A 21,567-nucleotide genomic window follows, 5' to 3' on the forward strand; every position below is an offset into this window, starting at 1 on the left:
TTTGGCAGTTCGAATCTCTAACACCACGTAATGGAGTGAGCTCCCATTACTTATCCCAGCTTCTGCCAATCTAGCAGTTCAAAAGCACATAAAAATGCAAGTAGAAAAATAGGGACCACTTTGGTGGGAAGGTAATAGCGCTCTGTGCGCCTTCGGCATTTAGTCATGCCAGCCACATGACCACAGAGATGTCTTCGGACAGTGCTGGCTCTTCGGCTTTGAAACGGAGATGAGCACCGCCCCCTGGAGTCAGGAACAACTAGCACATATGTGCAAGGGAAATCTTTACCTTTTTAAACATTTCCTTCTCTTTGAAATAATTATTTTTTCTTGTTGAAAAGTAATTCATTTTCTAGAAAAAGATGCATTGCTTTTACATTTATTTTTTTCTCAATTGCTATTAAATCTAAGCAACAGATCACACATTCCATTATAAAAAACCCTAAGCTTTTGGGCCACCATGTATTGAGATTATACCTTAAAATCAAGAAATTACCAAATAAATTACCAATGAGAAATTACTAAATAAATTCATGTAACACTGATAATGCTACCTACTTTGATAATGAAACCTTCAAAGAAGAAACCGAGATCAGCCAACATCAAAATCCCGACAAAAAAAGTCAATGCTGTTGTGTCAAAATTTAGATCTAATTAAACAGATTCATACAAGATATTTTCCATTTCAGGTATGACAAAGAGCAACACAATTGTAGTATTAGTTAATACTTTTGATTGAAAGCATCAGGTAGCAGTGATCAGGCAGCACAATGTTTGTGACTAATATGCAATATTCTTATCCATTCTGGTGTATCCTGAGGCCCAAAGGATAATTCTCCTGTCTTTTTCTTCAGAAATAGTATGCAAAAACCGACTGGATGAAATATTGAAACTAGTTGAACCAACCGATCAATTTCCAATTAAAGATCATAAGTGGGTTGTCCAAAAGTATATAGAGAAACCACTCCTCATTTATGATACAAAATTTGATATTAGGCAGTGGTTCCTTGTAACTGACTGGAACCCATTGACTATATGGTTCTACAAAGAAAGCTATCTGAGATTTTCAACTCAGCGATTTTCCTTAGAAAATCTTCACAGGTAACCAAGATTAACCTTCTAATTTTGATTGTATGATATGTGGTTTATGTATATGGATAATATTCCATGGAGGGATTTATTTCAAGTAAACATTTACTTATTTAAAACATATGGCCACCCATTAAAAACAAAAACCTGGTGCCAGATCAGACTTCTACTGTTTGATTATCTAATCTTCTCTCAGCTTTTGGGGGCAAAGCCAGATCTTCAAAGCCTTAGGGGACACTAAAGGGATGGAGGCCTGCTGAACTTTTTTTTGGGGGGGGGGGGGGCAGAGTGTTCCATACGACTGGGGCTGCTATGGAGAAAGCATGCTTCCTAGTTCTTATCAGATGTCTACCGTATTTTTTGGACTATAAGACGCACCAGAATATAAGATGCACCAGAATATAAGACGCACCAAGATTTTGAAGAGGAAAACAAGAAAAAAAGTAGTTTTTTGCCCTCCCTGGCCCCCAACAGCACTCTGCAGGCCTCCCAAACTCTCTACGCATCCCATCTTTGTGAAAAACAGGCCTGGTTTTGGCAAAAACGGGACAGAGGGGGTGGGGTTCCGGGAGGACAAAAATGGCCATATTCGGTATATAAGACGCACCAACATTTCCACCCTCTTTTATGGGGGAAATGTGTGTTTTATACTCCAAAAAGTAGGTATATTTTGGGGAGGGAACTAGCATGCCCCTATCCTATCTGATCTGGTAGATTTTCTTAGGGAACAGTCCTGGGAAATAAAACATGACGGAATCTTGATTTTGCTTTTCTTTGGTAAACTGGCTATTATGAAAACACCATTGCATCATTGAGCCCAGTGTGGGTGCTATATAGAATGCTCTTGCTGTAGCTTTTCTGATTTTAAAATAATTTAGACTAGGTCTGGCTGGATTTGGATGTGTAGTTTGCATATGGAAGCATTTCCGGCTGAGTAAGAATTTAAATTTAAATGAGTTAAATCAATTGGCATGAAGAGAATGGAGATATTATTTTATTTTCTTAAAACTCAATATAACTGAGATGAAAATATATAACTATATATGAGCTCATCCTTGCTCTAGGCAAGGATGATCTGAGAAAAATGAATGAATTAGATGCAGTCACTATACAAAATTCTTCAGAACTAAGATATTTTGTTTTCCTGAAGTAAATCTCAAGTTGAAGTAGAAATACATTGTTAGTCCGGTTCTTTAAACATGAGTGAGGCCAACTCAATATCACTCAGATTGATGGCACTTCGCCTTAGCTATTACAATGTAATAAGAGTTAACCAGAGAGGCAGTTTCTGTTAGCAGGGCAATAAAGATTAGGCTAGAAACAACACCAGAATGTTTCTTTCCTGCCTTCGTTACAGGATTAGCCCTATAATGTGGAAGAAAACAAAATAAGATTTCTTCCAACAACTGGTTCTCCGAACTGCTTAGAAAGTTAGCAGCCAGTTGTCCTGAATAGGTGCGAACTGGCTGAATCACACCACTGGGTGAAGTGCAGTGCAAATTATCATGTTGTTATGACTGCAAGTAGAATTGATTTTGTTACCAAAAATGTGTTTGATGATGACTAAGCTTTTCCATTTGCCCCCCCCCCAAAAAAAATCAGTGTTGAGCTAGTTCAGGTGATACAACCTTATCAGGAGCAAAACCTTTGCAATTCTTTAATTTTACATTAGATCTCATAATAATTTAAATACTTTAATTTTTAAATGATGCTGAACTACAGGTGGTCTCTTCTGGTTAGGGTACTTATACTTTTTTTTAAATAAGAGAAAAACAATTAAGTTAACTCAATGGATTATCCTTACAATCCCTCCCACTCCCCAGTATTTATGTTTATATTTTATGTTTGGTATCATCTCTACACAAGACTAACTGCTCCATATAATTTCCACAGTTCTGTTCATGTTTGCAATAATTTCATCCAGAAAAATTACAAAAATGCATCAGATCGCAGTTGTCAGTTGCCATATCACAACATGTGGTCCAGTAGCAAATTCCAAGAGTATCTGCAGAAGAGAGGCCTTGGCCATGTTTGGTGCAACATCGTCTATCCATCTATGAAAAAAATCCTAATATATATAATGAAGATGGCTCAGGAGCAGGTGGAAGCACGAAGGAGCAGCTTTGAACTGTATGGAGCCGATTTCATTCTTGGCAGCGATTTCAAACCTTGGTTGATTGAAATCAATAGTAGCCCAACTATGCATCCTTCTACTCCAATTACAATGGACCTTTGTGCTAAAGTGCAAGAAGACACAATCAAGGTTGTGCTTGACAAGAGGCTTGAGAAAAATTGTGAAACTGGAAATTTCGAACTTTTGTGGAGACAAGTAAGAAGTATTTAGTTTTGTTCCCTAGCTGAGTAGCATGCAAAATAGCTTGATTCTAACTATATCTAACTAGGGGTTAGAGAAATTAGAACCATGGTTTCAGAACATGAATAATAGTAACGATGGAGAAATACGAAATTCTACTTCCAAGAGAATGTCCTCTCCTCTTGCAAAATTGAATTTTAGTAACTTTGAAAGAGTTTTGACATAATGCTGTTTTATTTCCCTGGGTGTCTTTAATAGATTCTAATGATAACGGCTTGTCTTTTTAAAGACTTGCTAATATGCAGTCAAGCATTCTTTGTTGCAATGCTTAACATTTGTTGCATGGGGTTGCACATTCCACTTGCTTTTGCGTCATGCTTGCTTGTGGACCTCTTAAGAATGGGGTAAAGTCCACGGTAGACAATTTAAGGTTAAAGTTTTGGGGTCATGTAACAACAGAGTTAGGTAGTGCATTCCAGGCATTGACCACTCTATTGCTGAAATCGTTTCTGCAATCGAGTTTGGAACAGTTTACTTTGAGTTTGTATCCTTTTTTCCCCCCTGCATTATTGCGGTTGAAGCTGAAGTAGTCATTGACAGGTAGGACATTGTAGCAAACAATTTTGTGTACTAAGCTTAGGTCAGACGATAGGTGGCATAGTTCTAGGTTGTCCAGGTTCAAAATTTCCAGCCTAGTGGCATAACCTATCGCAAACAGAGGAGTAGAGTACTCTTCTCATGAAATACCTCTGGGCTCGCTCAATTGTATTAATGTCCATTATACAGTGTGGATTCCAGGCAGATGAGCTTTATTTGGGAATTGGTCCTGCAAAGGTTTTGTTTGCCCTGGTTTGCAGTACAGTGTTACCGGAGAAGAAGCTTCACAAAATTAGGTTAACAACTCTTAATGCATTTTTGACAATGCTGTTACATTAGATCTTTTGAAATGAGCAATTCCCGGTTGCCGCCCTAGCTATTCCATTATGCTGCCTTTCATAAAATTAAACTATTAAACTATTCCCTACATTAAATACATTATGTGTAGCTCTCCTTTTATTTTTAATGCACCTGAATAAAACACTTCCCATTAGTCATTCGTTCTGAAAACTCCTCTGAAATGTAAATGCAACCCCTCCCCCAAATAATCAAATGGCCCCTTTTTGATGCTCCTACCGAACATGGTTGTGGAAAGATTTTGCAAAGCAGAAGTGGTGAGCAGAGAGAAAGCTTCCCGTTTGCAGGAGGTGGCCCTGACAAGTTTAGGTCCTTGCATGCTTGTGCCAATGTAAAAGGCATTGGCTCACTAAGTATTCAGCACAATCAAATGAAGATTAATACATAATCTTGCTAAGGAATGCTAGCTGTGACTATATCAAAACAACAGGCTTTGAGACTGATTTTGGGGGCTAGCACCAGGAAAAGGTTTTCCAAGATACATGTATTTGGAATACCTTTTCAGAAATAACTTTAGATATAAAAAAGGCAATTTGGTGTCGTGGTTGAGGTGTTGGCCTAGAAAGCAGGAGATTTTGAGTTCTTGTCCTGTCTCAGGCATGAAAAATCGGCTTGATAATGTTGGACCAGTCATTGTCTCAGCCAACTCATCTTATAGAGCTGTTGTGGGGAAAATAGGGAAGAAGTGCTGGTACTGTATATTCACCACCTCGAGTTATATATGAAAAAAAAAGCAGAATAAAATGTAAAAAAAACAGAGAGAGAGAGAGAGAGAGAGAGAGAGAGAGAGAGAGAGAGAGAGAGCAGAAAAATAAACTGGATATACAACAGATATAGTTGCTCACGGTTTGGACTGGTTTGGGAAAACCAGTAGTAGTAATTGGGCATGGATCACCGAACCGGTAGTGATGGCTGGCTGGCCACGTCCCCGAACCGGCTCGCTCTGATGCTCGCCTGCCTAATCTTCGCCATGTGCATCCACACAACTGCCTCCTAGTGCCTACACACAGTAAGCAGCATGGGCTGCTCAGGGAGCCCCGAGGCTTCGCAACCACCGTCTCCTAAATGGGATCAAGTCTCTCTGCCTCCTTGATGCACGGAGGCAGAAGGTGGCAGTTTCGTTTGCTGCCTGCAAACTACGGGGGGGGGGGTGCAGCAGCCAAGCGAGCAATGCCAGAATCTGTTGGCTGCCTCTAATATGAAGTTTACTTGTGAGCAAGTTTACTCATGAACAGGGTGCTCAGCAGCTGGCAGATTGCTAGCTTGCTCGCTTGGCTGGTGCCCCCCCCCCAGAGCTCAGAGGCAATGAACGAAACTACGCACTCTTCAGACCCTCCAGCTCTCCTGGGTTCAGCTTGGCCCAGCTCGGGTTGCTGCTTTCTTTGGCCTTTTAAAAAAAAGGTTTTACAGCATATTTTATTTCCCATCTCCAACCTGAAACATAAATTTGCCAAGCCACGCCCACAAAAATAAACCACGCCCACAGTACCGGTAGTTAAAAAGTTTTGAAACCCACCCCTGAACAGATATCTGGAAGAGTCATAATTATTTTTAGATGGGAACTAACAGACCTTTTCCATTTCTTCATCAATCCACAACTTAGAGAACGAAAATCTCTCAACTAATACTTATTTTGAGAAGATGAAATTGTCAAACTAACAATGAAATGTTGACTTTGTTTTTTTTTATTCTGTAGCCCATGTTGGATATGCCACCATTTAATTCTACAGACCTCATTGTGGAAGGAATTGGTTTTAAGAAAATGAAAAAGCATGTCATCAGCAACTTTAATTTTGCTGACCCCCTGTTGAATGTAGTGCAACCTGCAACTAATTACGAAAGTAAAGGAGACTCAATTCCACCCATCAACGAGAAGCAAAACGTAAAAGTAAAACATGGAAATAATACTCCTTGCACATTGCCGAAGACCCTGGAGAAGAAGTCTGAGAAAAGCACTAAAGTAAAGTCGACTCCCAAAAAGCCTATCAAAATCATAGATTTCCCTCGCATAACTATTCTTCAAGATGCAACAGTCACGCCTGATACCAAAAAGAACAAGGACATTAAAGAACCCAAACAGCAGACTGGAAATCAAGCAGCCACCAGCTTTCCAAATTCAAATTCATTAGACTGGGCATTACTTCAGCCTTCTAAAGATACAGGTAAAATATTTATGTAAATCATACACACACACACACATACACACACACACACACACACACACACACACACAGAGTATACAATATAACTAAATATATAGTTAAATCAGAGGTGATATTCAGCTGGTTCTCTCCGCTTTGGGCAAACTGGTAGCGGCGGCTGCGGGGCGGGAGGCTCCGCCCACCTGCCCCGACATAATGGGCAAGCCCTGTGCATGGGAAGATGGCGGTGCGCAGGCGCAGGTGCGGCACATGCACTCACATTTGCGAACCGGTAGGGAAGGTAAGTGAATCCCACCTCTGAGTTAAATTATGTGCGTATATACACACACCAACACACACATACAATTTAATTATTTCAACTTCACTCAAATAATTTTGATAAATTTCTCAGTTCTCCCTCTTAGAAAAAACCACTTCTGTATCACCAAGGTAGTTGCACGTTTGTGTCCACATCTGTCATCAGAAGTCAAGCTTGACTCAAAGGCACTTTAACCTCAAACCCTCCACATACGTATCTTTAGATGATACCTGTTGCCATGGGGCAGAGGTTAAGCATTGTGTTCTCTGTGCCACATTTCCCTTCTCTAAATTTTCCTATCTGCACTAGGAAACGTGAAGACATCGTGTAAATTCTGCTGTGAAGCAACTGTCTCCTTGATTGCACTTTCAGACTGTGAAGGTGGGAAACCTTCTTTCCCATCCTTGCATTCCCAATTTGGTTGAAGGTCTTTGGTGTTTCTTTTCTTAAAAAATATCTTAGAAGGTCCAAATCTAATCTAATCTCCAAAAATTGCATGTGCTTTATTTAAGATTTCTACCCTGAACAAATTATTACGATCTCTTTCTTTTAAATAAAGAAGGACATTCATAGCTAATTCAGGAAACCTCTTATAAGGATGAAGCGTTCCTCTTAATGGATAAATGGTTCTTAAGGGAACTGCCAACTGGGATAATCCCTACTTTACAGTTTATTAAGGACTAATTTCTTCACAATCAAGCCACCGAAGCCTGATTTTGCATACTTGCAATATGAGATTACATCCTTGTGCAGAATACTAGTATCATTTTCATTTATGAAAGGGACAATGTGTAAAACTGACGTTTCCTCATGACTAAGTGAAATTTTACAGTCTGCCACCACCATATACCATATGGATAGATTCACCCATATCATTTCTCCTGTTAACTAGAGATGCTTTGGAGGTGTCAGTGAAATAGCTCCACATTTCACTGCCCGTTATAACCATGACGGTAAATTGCTCATTACTTTATTGCTTGCAGTTGTCCCAGGGGAGCTTTCTTTGCTGTTATTCACCATCTGTACAAATTCACCGCACATGTTTAAATTACAATACAGTGATTGGAATTGTACTTAGAGATGCACTTAAGACTTTTGGTATGGTAGATACAAAACATCAACGACTTTTTCTTCTGTCTCCCCCCCCACCCCCCTTGATTGGGCAAACTCAAAAAACCGAACTCTTATTTTACAACCTTGGGTTGGATATTAAAAACAAGTGCTATAAAATAATGCTAGGGAGATATTTCCGTATTGTTAACAAGGCACGATGGGTTTTACCCTTCTACTGGTCCAGTGTCTATTGATAAAAGAAAATAAAAAAAATCTGCATAGGGGTGTCAAACTCAAGGCCCAGGGGCCCCGGAGGATGCTTAAATCTGGCCTGGGGCCCCCCTGGAAACAGTGAAGGACCAGCCCATGGTGTCTTAGCCAGTGAAAATGGAGTTCTGGAGGGCCGCATGTGGCCCTCATGAATTTTGTTTTTCCTGGCAGAGGGTTGCCGGAGGTCGTTGCAGCTGAAAATGGAGCTTGGAAGCCTGTTTTTGCTGGCAGAGCGCTTGGGCCACAACAGGTACCACCAATATGAGTGATGTTGAGCTGTCCACGGCCACCTTGGCGGTGACCCCCCCCCCAACCCTCCAAGGTCAAACACAACCCTGATGTGGCCCTAAATGAAATCAAGTTTGACACCCCCGGCGAAGGCCATATAGTGATTAAACATGTAGAGGTAGTCCTTGATTTACAACCACAAAGAAGTCCAGAATTTCTGTTGCTAAATGAGACATTTGTTAACTCAATTTTGCCCCTTTTTATGTTCTTTCTTGCCCCAGTTGTTAAGGGAATCCCTGCAGTTGTTAAGTTAGTAACAGTGGTTAAGTGAAACTGGCTTCCCCATTGACTTTGCTTGTTAGAAGGTTGCAAAAGGGAACCACGTGGCCCCAGGTCACTGCAACCATCATAAATATGAATCAGTGGCTAAGAATCTGAAATTTGACCATATGACCCTGAGGATGATGCAGTGGTTGCAAGTGTGAAAAATGCCATTGTAACTTTGAACGGACACCAAATGAACTGTTGTAAATCGAGGACAATCTACGTATATGTGTTTGTAGGGTGAACAATTAATAAAAGAGGTAAGATCTAAAGCTGGGAAGTTGTTGGAAACTCAACTTCTAATAGTTAGAGAAAGTTGTATATGTATTTCATTTAAGAGACCAAATACCCTTGACACAAACTCCCGGTTCTTTTTGTTTTGTAGAAACACATTAAGTGGGATACAGTAAGTTACGTGATTCAGTATTCATAGGAATTACTCTTTGCTCTTTATTTGAAGGTCTACAGAACGAAACCACGAAGACTCCATGCCTAGTTTGTGGTAATGGTTTCCAGTCGGAGAAAACTTGTAAACACTGCAGCTCTTTTTGTGCAACTGTATTACAAGGAGGTTCATATTTACCTATGAGTCCGTGTTCTGCTCCTGAAAAGATGGCCAAGACCAGGGTGGCTGCCCCATATTATGGGTTTCCAAAATACTTTTGACTCTATTCAACGTGCCTTGAGATAGTGTTTTTTTTTTTACAACCAATTCCCTAAAAGATAAAACAGAACTCAAGAACCATCCTTGTATTTAAAAAAAAAAAGCCCTTGTAAAACATCTCAAACCCTCATTCATTATCAAATATATGATAGGAATTTGACAAAAATGTTGTTCTTAGTATAAGCCTTACCATTCAACATTTATGGCCACCATAAAAGCAGATGAGCCTGGTCAGTATTTGGATGGACATATTTAAAACAGGAAACGTTTCCTCTAGAAAAAGTGATTAGCACCAGGGAAGACATGGATTTTGCAGACAGAACTGATTTTTAGGGCTCTACCAAATTGTAGCCTTAGCCCAATTGATGCCTGTGTGTCAATTGGCTAGAAAGGAAGCTAGTTTTTTCAGATTTCACTACCTTTGTCTCTTTGGGTATTGTGATTCTCAGTGTTCTTTCTGGACCATTTTCACCATGGCTCCTGATTGGTGGATTACTTTGGGGAAGGAAGGAAGGAAGGAAGGAAGGAAGGAAGGAAGGAAGGAAGGAAGGAAGGAAGGAAGGAAGGAAGGTAGGTGATGGACACTAGAGATCCATGTTACTTTGTAATCAAATGGAGTGGAGAGATTTGTTTACAGTAGGCAAACCAAACATCAGGGCTTGACTAGCATACACTGGAAAACACTACATATGACATAAAACAATAAAAATCAGAAAAAATTGCCCAAGGGATTCTTCCAGGAATGATAATGCAAGCCATCTTGTTAAGAAGGGACTACTCTATTGATTTGTAGCTTTGTCAGTAAGTAAACCTTTGTGGCAAAACACTGAAGGATGCTAGTTTATGATACTAAAAGAGGTTGCAGATCCGCAAAGACATGAAAATGAAAAATCTGATGAAATACTGGCATACTGGTCTCTGCTTGCTTTACACTTTACACTTTGGAAAGCCGTTTTCAGATTCTACTCGAAGTCCACAGCTGAACTGGGAAGATTAGTTAGGACACGGGTGTCAAAATTGCAGCGTCACGTTGCCATCACGTGACCTATCATGACGTTTTCCCCCTTCGCGGAGCTGGGGTGGGTGTGGCCTGCGCATGACACATTTGGCCCGCGGGCAGCAAGTTTGACACCCCTGAGTTAGGATAAAATCTTAAGTAAGTTGGGTTATTGCTCTGTGCTCTACATGGGGCTGCCTCTGAAGTACGTACGTCTGGTACAGCTGATACAAAATGCAGCAGCATGAGCAATAACGGCTGCTCATGCAGCTGACACAAAATGATACCAAATGTGGCAGCATGAACGATAATGGCTGCGCTCCTGTATGCCTATGTGTCAACACTGCTATGTGTGCAAGAATTGTGTTGTCAGTTAGCTTCTGGGTAAAATTCTAAGTGCTGGTCATTACCTATAAAGCCCTTTATGGCATAGGGCAGTAATGGTTAACCTTCTCGGCACAAAGTGCCAAAACTGGAGTGCAAGCATGCATGCAGGCCAGAGCACTGGAACCCAGAAGAGAGCAGCTGGCCGATATGCATGTGTGTGGCGTCCAGCTGCTCTTCCGGGTTCCATCATGCACATGCATGCCAGCCAGCTGGTCAGGCACACATGCGCACCAGCCAGTTACTCTCTTTTGGGTTCCGGCACAAGCATGCGTGATGGCCAGCTGGTCTTCAAAGACACATGCGTGCAATGGAACCCAGAAGAGAGCAGCTGGCTGGTGCGCATGGGGGCTGGACCAGTTGTCTGGCTTGCATCTGTGCGATGGAACCTGGAAGAGCAACTGGTGACGGTGCGCGTGCCCACAGGGAGGGCTCTGCGTGCCACATCTGGCACACGTGCCGTAGGTCCGCCATCCCGAGCATAGGGCTTGGGCACCTGGGTACTACCTATCTCCAACTGTTTCTGCCTGCCCAATATGTTCAGGGGAAGTCGTATGTTCCAGGTCCCTTCAATTAAATGTTGCCGTCTTATTGGAGAGAATCCAGACAGTTCTCTTTCTCCTATGGTTTCCCAAAGCCATTAAGGCCTGTCTTTGGTCACAGGCCTGAGGTTGATATCTTTGTAGGGCCTCTCATTTCATGTCATTTGTTACTTTTTGATTGGTTTGAATGTGGGCTGCCTGTAAGGTTGTATGTTTTTACACTAACTGTTTGTTTTATTGCTTTGTATTTCCCAGTGACTATGTGCATACAGGCAGCTCTGACTTATGATCACAATTGGGACCAGAATTTCCATTGCTAAACATTTTCATCTGTTGGCTGTTAAGTAAGACGTGCCTGATTTTACTACCCTTTTTGCCATGGTTAGGTGAATCACTGCAGTTGCTAAGTGAATTAAAGGTAAAGGTAAAGGTTCCCCTCGCACATATGTGCTAGTCATTCCCGACTCTAGGGGGTGGTGCTCATTTCCATTTCAAAGCCAGCATTTTCTGAAGTCATCTTGTGTCCGGTCATGTGGCCAGCATGACTAACTACCAAAGGCGCACGGAACTCTGTTACCTTCCCACCAAGGTGGTCCCTATTTTTCTACTTGCATTTTTACGTGCTTTCAAACTGCTAGGTTAGCAGAAGCTGGGACAAGTCATGGGAGCTCACTCTGTTGCACAGTGCTAGGGATTCGAACTGCAGAACTGCCGATCTTTTGACAAGCTCAGTGTCTTAGCCACTGAGCCACCGCATCCCTGAAGCTAAGTGAATTAGCCAATGGTAAAGGAATCCATCTTGCCTCATTGACTTTTCTTGCTGGAAGCTGTCTGGGAAGGTCAGGAATGTGATCACATGATCCGGAGATGAGGGAACTCTTGTAAATAGATGCTGGCTGACACGTGCCTGAATTTGGATCATGTTACCATGGGGATGCTACAACAGTTGTAAATGTGAGGATACTTTACAGGTCACTTTTTTCACTGCTGTTGTATCTTTAACTGGTCACTAAACAAATTGTTGTAAATCAAAGACTATTTTTAAAACATATTTAGAATAATAATAAAAAAATAAGAATAATCCTGTGGTTACCTCAAAGAGAATTTCAGGTTTAGATGTAAGCCTTTGTAGGCAGGAATTAATATATGTACATTCATTGCTTGGACAATTTAAAATATGGGATTTTTAAAAAGTGGACTACTTGTTCACTAAACTAGGTTAAAACTTGTGGTTGGGTATTTACTGCCCTGAAAATAACAACAAGAAAAGAAAGCACAATTGAAAAACAACCTGTAATTTTTATCTTTGGAGGTTCTCAGTCATTTAGCTCATGGTTGTCCCCAAGGTACTCCCCCCATTGTATTTCATATACCACATTGCTGAGTTTGTATCTGGGTGTTTTATCCTTGGGGTGGACAAGCTTCTTTTGTGTTTTACCATCTTTGCTGGTAGGCAGGCCTTCAGCTCAGTAGCGTAGGGTTCTGATAACTCCCATTTTGTGCTCCGGTGGGTGGTGAGAATCAAAAGAAGAACTAAAACATACATACATACTTTAAACTCAAGACTAAACTAAGGCCAGGGCCGGATTTTCTTATAGGCTAACTAGGCTTCAGCCTAGGGCCTCAAGATCAAGAGAGGCCTTTTATTTTTATTTATTATCCGTGCCACATTTTTTATAAAGGTTAGTACCAATTACAACATGTTTCATTTAATATATTGATATATATATCACAGTAATGATGTATTTTATTATCTCTCATGTAATTTACAAACTTAAAAATGAGAGGTGAAAGGGCCCCATAAGTGGAATAGCCTAGGGCCTCTTTTCATCTAAATCCGGCCCTGACTAAGGCTGAAGCTTTTCCACCCCAAGGATAAAACACCCAGACACAAACCAAGCAATGTGGTATATACAGTACAGTGCAGATCTGTACATTGGGGAAACAAAACAACTACTTCATAAACACATGGCACAACATAGGAGAACAAACCCATCAGGACAAGATTCAGCAGTCCATCTGCATTTAAAAGACAAAGGCCACTCTTTTGAAGACAACAAAGTCCACATTTTGGACAGAGAGGACTACTGGTTTGAAAGAGGGGTTAAAGAGGCCACCTATGTCAAAATTGAACAGCCCTCTCTCAACAGAGGGGGGGGGATATGACATCATCTATCTCCAGTCTACCACACAGTCCTTTCAGCAGTTCCAAGAAAGCTCCACACCCATTTGCACTACTCAAGTGACCCTTAGGACACGGATAAACCTCCAAGAGGCCTCAAAGACTCTCTAAAAGAATGCAAATGATCAGCTATCTGCAAGGATTAGAAATCCCTCCATTCCCCACTATCCAGTCAGAGCTGAAGAAGCTTCTTGGATGAGAAGCAAAACATCTTCAAAGAAAAACAAGGAGAGTAGTCCAGTTGCCTCTTGAAAAAGCACCTTTGGGACAACTATACTTTTCCGTATTTTCCATTCTTCTTCCAACAACATATCGACACCATTATTTTTGCTGGCAAGTCAGTTGATCTTTGAAATGATGCTTCTGCAGGATTGGGTTCTAGTTTGTTCAGAGTTCCTCTGAAATGTCTGGCTATGGCATATGGTCCTCAACAGTGCAAACAGCACTGGCTAATCAGATCCTTTGCACTTGTTCAGTGTAATATAATCTTGGAGAAAGCTTGTGCTCTTCAAAATTGTTTGGAATGCGATACCCCGGAATCTCAGCCCCCTCAGCCAACTCAGGAAAGTACAGAGAAGTAGGGAATGTGCTCACTGACATCCTTTGGTTTATGAAGAATCCTGGGAATAGGACATGTGGTCACTAATCAAAGAAAATCTGGTAATTGACTGAGGCGTGGATTATTCATTTGTAATCTGTGTACCTAACTCTTTTTTTTTGCTTGTATAAATACAACAAGGAAACATCAGTACTTGAATTTCCCTCTTAACTGAAGACATCATTGAATCAAGACTACTATTTTAAGACATCTGTTTTCAACACATATCTGTCCTAAAAGTCTGTGCCTAGTAACACATCAGAAGTGTGTTCAAATCAGCATGGTTAGAATTCTACTTATCACCCATTTATTATGCTTCAGTGGTGAGTTGCAGGCAGTACACCCCGGTACGGGCATACCGGCACCTGCCCGGAGCACCGTGTACCATTCCGATATGGTGCTCCAGAGGGCCCACCTGCCCGCCCAAGTTTCTTACCATGTTTTAAAGCTTTTGGCAATTCCGCACATGCGCATGGCGCAAACAGCGCCTGCACGATGCTCCACCGAGCAGCTGGAGCGTCGTTTTCAGCTATAACGCATGCGCACTCTGCGCACATCCATGTGGGTGACACCGGCTCTGTTCCAACCATACTGGTTGGAACGGGATCTGGAACCCACCACTGGCTTGCTTATATTATTTATAAGCTAACTAACATTTTATATTTGGTAATTTTAAGCTGCCTTAGGATCGAAGAAATTTCAGATGCCTCCAGCACAAAGTTTTAGGGGTTTTGTTACAGTCTTATTTAACCAATCTAAAGTCTGGGGAAAATAGATATTTTGTCCTAAGAGTTTAAATAAATAAATAATTAATAAATCAAGGAATAGGCAAGTCTTCATATCCTTACTGGGGAAGAGCCTAATGCTGGGAAAGATGGAGGGCAAAAAAAAAGGGGACGACAGAGAATGAGGTGGCTGGATGGAATCACCGAAGCAGTCAACGTGAGCTTAAATGGACTCCAGAGGATGGTAGAGAATAGGAAGGCCTGGAGGAATGTTGTCCATGGGGTCACAATGGGTCAGACACGACTTCACAATTAACCACAACATATCCTGATTTTAAAGAACAAGGGGTTTCATTTTCTCTTTCTTCCATCACTCTTCTCTGTATGTCTGAGGTTGTTTTAAAATGGTAAGTATACATCCTAAACACGTACAGTATATGCATAATGTAGACAAAAACCCGAGAGTGGTAACAAAACTGAAAAATATATTTACTAATTCCAGTTGTGTGATTTAATTCTGAAATTTGTTTTGGTACAAAGTCATGGCAATATTTGTATATTTAAAAAAAAATTAGACAGCAAATGTTGAATGTACACATGTTCTTCTAAATCATTCCCAGTTTTTTAACTCTATGGGCCAGAGTTTCCCCAACCTTTCTGGCTTTGCCGATTGGATGGGGTGGGAGGGGGGAGAGGGGATGGACCCATGCAAATGGTGGCCAAATGTGCAAATCAGGGGTGGTTCCTGCTGGCATTACTACCAGTTTGGTGTGTGAAAGATTTAGCGCAAATTGTTTTGCTCTACACGCGTGCGCATTTAAAAGGTCTGTCCATGTGCACATTAGAAAAGAAAAAAAATAGATTTTTCCAATGAAGATTGTTCTGCGCACATGCAGAACGGAAAATCAAGATGGCACCGCGAAGCATAGAACGAGTGTGGGCGTATGCCCCGGCTGAGTTACTATCTACTCTGCCAAACCGGTCCGAACCGGTAGGAACCCACCACTGGTACACGTGCAGCTCCAGGAGCAGAGGGCATGTGCATGCACATGCTTGCCTGCTGCTTATGCAAGTGGGGTTGCACGCACAGTTGTGCTTGCCACTTCTGTGGCCCACTACCGAATGGCTCAAGGCCTGGGAGTGGGCTGGGGACCAGCGGTTGGGGACCCCTGCGGTGGGCAATGTAAAGTTGCATATTGCGACTGGCTCTAACACATCATCATGACTATTTCCACTACAAATTACTCATGAAATAAATGTATGGGTTATCTTGAAGCAAGTATCTAGTATGAACAGGAAGAGATGTTACTGTCTGGATTTTAGGTGAATACTTGGAAAGGATAATTACATGTAGAATAGATGTTATGGAATGATGACACATCAGATTTTCCTACAGCTAATTTCTCTTCACCCTTAGGCCAAAATTAGAGATGAAGGTTGGATTAGTGCCTTGTCCCTGACTGAGAGCTTTGAAAATGTTTGTGTTTATACAATACTTTGAGCTACAAATCAACCAGCCACATTCTAGCTGCAGGCAATGTGTTTTTCCCCTCCCCTTCTTTACATGTGGATTGCTGCACATCAGGAATTCATCTGCCCTTCTCCACACAATTTGTATTACATTTGGCCATGGCTCAGATTACCAAAGTCTTCATTAATGTTCATAATATGTTTTGCTGGTTAGCCAAAGTTTTAAAAGCATCAAAGGACCAAAGGGATACCCACTTACAACATTTTCTCTCATCTGTGGATAGAAACAACCTAGAAAGAGGAGTGTGTACAATGGGAGCATGTATGTGTGTTTGTGGTGTCTGCATGATTTTAGGTTAGCTATGACAATCTTTAGGTTTGTTCCATAGTATACAAAAAACAGACCACCAGAGGGTCTCTTGATTAATACGTACAAATTCACAGAATTTCTGTCAAGCCTACAAAGTCCTACGGTTTCAAATCTTGCCTGTGGTAGGAAGACACCAGTGGTGAGTTGCCAATTTTTAAATTACAGGTTCGGGCGCGCTTATGCTAGCATGCAATGCCTCTGCGCATAAGCAAAAGCATCAGGGCGTCGAGCAGAGCCTCCTGCTGCTGTTACTTACCTGTTCGCCTGATCCAGGTCCAACCAGGAGCAACCCACCTCTGGAAGACACCATCAGATACCACCGAGATAACATTTCTGTACAGTTTGTAAATCCCACAGCAGAGATCTACCATACTACCACCATCACCCAATATCAAGAACTTTTTTGGCCTTTTATAATCCCTGCATTGGGTGGAACAAAGGCTCATACTCAGTGGTGGGGTTCAAATAATTTAACAACCGGTTCTCTGCCCTAATGACCAGCTGGGTAAGTGGGGGAGCAGTGGTCATGTGACTGGGTGGGCGTGGCCAACTCAATGTCACTCACGTCGATGGGCGCTTCGTCTTAGTTGTTACAATGTAATAAGGGTTAATCGGAGAGGCAGTTTCTATAAGCAAGGCAATAAAGATTAGGCTAGAAACAACACCAGAATGTTTCCTTCCTGCCCCTCTTACATAATTAGGCTGTAAAGTGAAAAAACAAAACAAAATGAGATTTCTTCCAACAACCGGTTCTCTGAACAGCTTAGAAAGTTAACAACCGGTTCTCCCGAATAGGTGCAAACCAGCTGAATCCCACCACTGTGTCATACTACATTTAAAAGTGTTGAAAACCAAGGAATAAACAGGAAATATAAATGACTCCACTGCCACTTGGGTAGAAGTGGAGTCATTTATATTTCCTGTTCATTCCTTGGTTTTCTTGGTTTCCTTGTACTTTTTTTTGGAAAAGTACAGATGCTTTTTGACAACTAGCCTGAAGGTAACAATATTTGGCTACAAACCTGACCCTTTTCCTGTAAAAAAATGTGAAGCTTTTGTTGGAAAATTATGTGAATAATCCAGATCGCATGTGTACCCAGGATGCTCCCAATCAGCCTCAACATTCAGGTCAAATCAAGATCAGAGCAAGTACATTTGCCACTCAAAAGAGTTAGCAAAAATATGACTTGTTGCTTATTAAACATCAGTAAATATCAAAACAATTATCTAGCCTAATAAGGTAAGAAGCAGGCAAATACAGGGGATGGGTGATGGAGTGTGACATGAACAATAGGATCGATCTCATCTGTGTCTGTCTGACATCTAATATTTCTACACAGAACTTTCCAGAACTATTGGAAACAATATAATTTTGGACAGTTTCTAAAACGAATGACTTTTGCTTATTCCTTGTACACTGCTTAAAGGCACTTTGTTAGTGAGATTGGTGGTCTCTAAATTTAACAGATAAATAAATCTCAGTCTTAACATTTTTATGTATAGAATAGCAGCAGAATGAGATGGGAAGTAGAAGACCAGATGATCTCCTCCTCTATTTGGCACAGTGAAGAAATAGTTTGGTGAAGGAGAATGATTGATCCAACAGGTTTGCCCTTTTGGACAGTTCTCTTTAACCTAACTCTTTCCTCTCTTTCTCCCTTTTCTGTAATTTCTTCTTGAAAGAGAAAGGGGAAAATGCAGTATTTTACAGATTAGTTCTTTGAAGGTTACAGCAACTACTTGTCAAGAGAGCTCCCTCACATTGGTGAATAACCTGCTTTATTAGATTAGTTTAATTTTTGAATTTTGAAGCATGTAATAAACCTGGAATAGAAGCCATAACTGTTACTAGTTTGAATAATGCTTAGGGGGACACTGGAGGATGGAGAGAGCACTAAACAACCTATTAACAATTCTGAAAAATGGAGAAGTAGATGTGACTGGCACCTTGAAGCCCTTAGCTGACGTGTGCGCTGTGCTCCACCTGTTTATCTGGCCTCAAATGCAAATTTCCTTTACCCCAGTGCACCTCCTGAATCTTCTTCCCACAAGAAATTGGAGAAATGAAAAGTTAAAACATGTGTGGAACTTTACCATGTCAAACTTTACCCTGTGGGCAGGGATAAACCATTTTGGCAAGTTCACGATTTGAGATAAGAAACATTTAATGAAGAAACCTGAGAGCCGCAAGCAAAGCATTTCAACAAGTGTTGTAATTTAAGAAGCTCTATGTGTTGAAACAGTGTTCATGCCCTTGTGGGGGGTTGCTTTTCTTTCTTACTATACTTGGCCCCTTCTTTTGAGTGAGTTGGCTTTTATTTTTGTAACTGTTAGATTGGATACTCGGCTGTTCCTTGCTGGCTGTCAGAAAACCAATTTTCTCAGCCACTTGCCTGTCTTAAGTTAGCTTAGGTAGAGGAGAAGAACCAAGTAGTTGGGTTGCTGGATTAAAACATGCTATGGCAACACTAAACTGTAACAGTAAATTGAAAGAGTTCACTAGTAGCTGAAATAGGGTTTACAGCTAAATTGGAGAGCCCCCTGGGCAGAAAAGTGAACAAGGGGAAGAAACCATATTATCATGATCTAAGGAAGATGTTTCTCTTTGATTTGGTTATAGCAGGCATTGCATTAGCAGTAGACCTTTTAGGTAACAGTTGGAGGCCAACCCTGTTGTTGCAGGATCTGTTTTCTTGTAGTACAGTGAACCATGAAAGTCTGAAACCTTGAAATCCCTCAAGGCAAAATTAGATAATTGGGGAGATTGCATGACACACAACTACTACAGTGGTGTTGGCTAGTTTGCAAGTATATAAATGCAAATCCAGCCCCTGTGGTTAATTTGTCTTGGACAAGTCTGAATAGATGTATTTACTCAATCATGATTTGGTTAACCAATATTTGCATATTTTGGGAATGCAGTTCTTAGAAAGTTCATCTTCTCGATCAACCCTTTCACACAGCTCCTAAATTCTATTATGTTACTAAGCATAGCTTACTAAATACATGCAATTGAAAGACTACTAAATGCTTGTCTCCTGCCTCAAACTCCATTCTGAGGTCTCTTAAATTTATAATTAAATTATGGGTCTCTTGAGGCAATGAACTCTGTCCCAATGCTCTCTGAATAAAATATTTGAGATGTCCATTTCTCTTCAGGAACTGAAGTTCCTGCTTTGCCTCTGAGGCAGACACAGCCTCACCCTAACCTGACTCATAAGAATTTTGTTTCATTTAGAATTGTTGGAGAAAATAATTATTTACAGTATCTTGAACTACTTGGGGAAAAGGGGAAATACAAACATAAAGCAAACCACATTAAAAAAAAGGGAACAAGTGCAAGCGGTAGGAATCAAGTCCATAATATCTTTTTTCATGGTCAGTTACAACTGTGGCATATTCTTTCATCAACTGATAGCCTGATATAAGCTCTAGGCATCAACTTACATAAAATAGAAATGAAATAGTTCCAGTTAGAAGTCTGTTACTTATTATATCTTCACAAACGTTCTTACACAATTATATCTGTCCTTGTAAGGATCAATTGATAATTATGTTAAGATGGAACAAGAGAAAATATTTACATAGTAGCTTCAGTAAACAAAACAACATTGGTTTAAAATTAAAGCTATGAAATTCAGAGAAAGCCTGGAATATGTTATAGCTTCCAGTAACAACTGAATTTCCCTATGACTCATCTTCAGTGTTGATTTCAATTAAAAGGAGGAGTTCTTTTCATAGGTACTGGGGTTGGTGGGTGGGACTACTACACTATTTAAATCCCTTGTCAGAGTAAAACAACTGTTTCTTTAGGACAGTCACAATAATAAAAAGTAACTTTTTTAAAAAAGCTTAACAATCCCAAAGATGAAGTTTATGTGGCAGATTTTTACAATATTTTATGGAACATATGGCTATCAGCTCATTCCTAGGATTAAAGAATGTGGAGTCACTTGTTCACAGGTATGTTACGATTTAATTTATATCTGCAGCCTCTAAATAGCATCATCCTTTCTCCATTATCTGATTCACGGAGGGACCTGCGTATTAGCTAGTTATGTGTCCATAGAGAAAGATGTCAATCTTTTAGGTGCAATCTTATTCTAAAGTACAGTATAAATCTGTGTAGTGCTAGGATTCAGAAAAACCTCAGGGTTATATTTTCAGAGAATTAATAGATTTGTTATGTTGTATATTGAGGCTGGTAATTCTTGAATACATATGAGATGCTACATTATTACCATGAAATATCAGTGATATTTCTGCATATATATATATATCACTGATATTTCATACATATATATATGTATGATGAATCAAAAAAATGCAGCATATTGTCATGTCATCATTTATTACTTTGATTTATATCAAATCATTAATACTTATGTTTTAATTTCTAAACTGAATGAAAATATCTTGATTCAAGTCAAAATATAAAGCTGTGCATTAAAGTATGTTTACATGGTAATTTGAATATGTAAAAGATTTGGTCTTTCTGGACACCAATTGCATTTTTTTAAAAAAATACATTATTTCTACTGCACTTTTAGCAGTAGAATGGTGGTTTTCTAAATTAACTCCACTTGAGGGCAGGCTTGCAGATGGTCTGAGTTAGCAGTCAAAACTGAGAACGCTACCAGATGCTTGAAAAACTGAGTTGTGAACCACAAAATGTTAGAATGTGTTTGTGAGCAGAATGTCTGAAGCATAATTGGAAGTCCAACACTGGTGATAATTTTTCCTGAGAGGACAAATGCTTCAGTTTACCCAGAAAAAAGGGAACAAGCTCACATTATTGTTTCCCAGGACAGAGAGAGTTAGCTGTGTGGGCTAATTATTTTTAGAGAAAGAAAGCTAAACTCCTTGGATTATTTAAATATTTAGCATACTACAATATTTTTTGAAGAAATGATTTGTAACATATGATGTTGAGGTGCACTTTC

At 40.3% G+C, this 21,567-nt stretch overlaps 2 protein-coding genes across 4 annotated transcripts in view; both read left to right on the forward strand.

The window, feature by feature from the left end:
* The window catches only part of TTLL8 (tubulin tyrosine ligase like 8), a 31,356-nt gene extending 21,992 nt beyond the window's left edge, over nt 1–9,364 (forward strand). For all 3 annotated transcript variants that reach the window (XM_081957739.1, XM_081957740.1, XM_081957738.1), the window contains 4 exons: nt 855–1,101; nt 2,983–3,418; nt 6,054–6,519; nt 9,153–9,364. In XM_081957739.1, coding sequence (XP_081813865.1) covers nt 855–1,101; nt 2,983–3,418; nt 6,054–6,519; nt 9,153–9,358 — 1,355 coding nt within the window. In that variant the 3' untranslated portion in view covers nt 9,359–9,364. The remainder of the gene's footprint in view (nt 1–854; nt 1,102–2,982; nt 3,419–6,053; nt 6,520–9,152) is intronic.
* An 11,049-nt stretch (nt 9,365–20,413) lies between these two features.
* Nucleotides 20,414–21,567, forward strand: part of IL17REL (interleukin 17 receptor E like) — a 63,175-nt gene continuing 62,021 nt past the window's right edge. The window contains exon 1 of the mRNA XM_081957219.1: nt 20,414–20,587. Coding sequence (XP_081813345.1) covers nt 20,492–20,587 — 96 coding nt within the window. The 5' untranslated portion in view covers nt 20,414–20,491. The remainder of the gene's footprint in view (nt 20,588–21,567) is intronic.

The sequence above is a fragment of the Natrix helvetica genome, assembly GCF_964273705.1.
Source record: "Natrix helvetica genome assembly, chromosome: 6".
Classification (NCBI taxonomy): Eukaryota; Metazoa; Chordata; class Lepidosauria; order Squamata; family Natricidae; genus Natrix; species Natrix helvetica.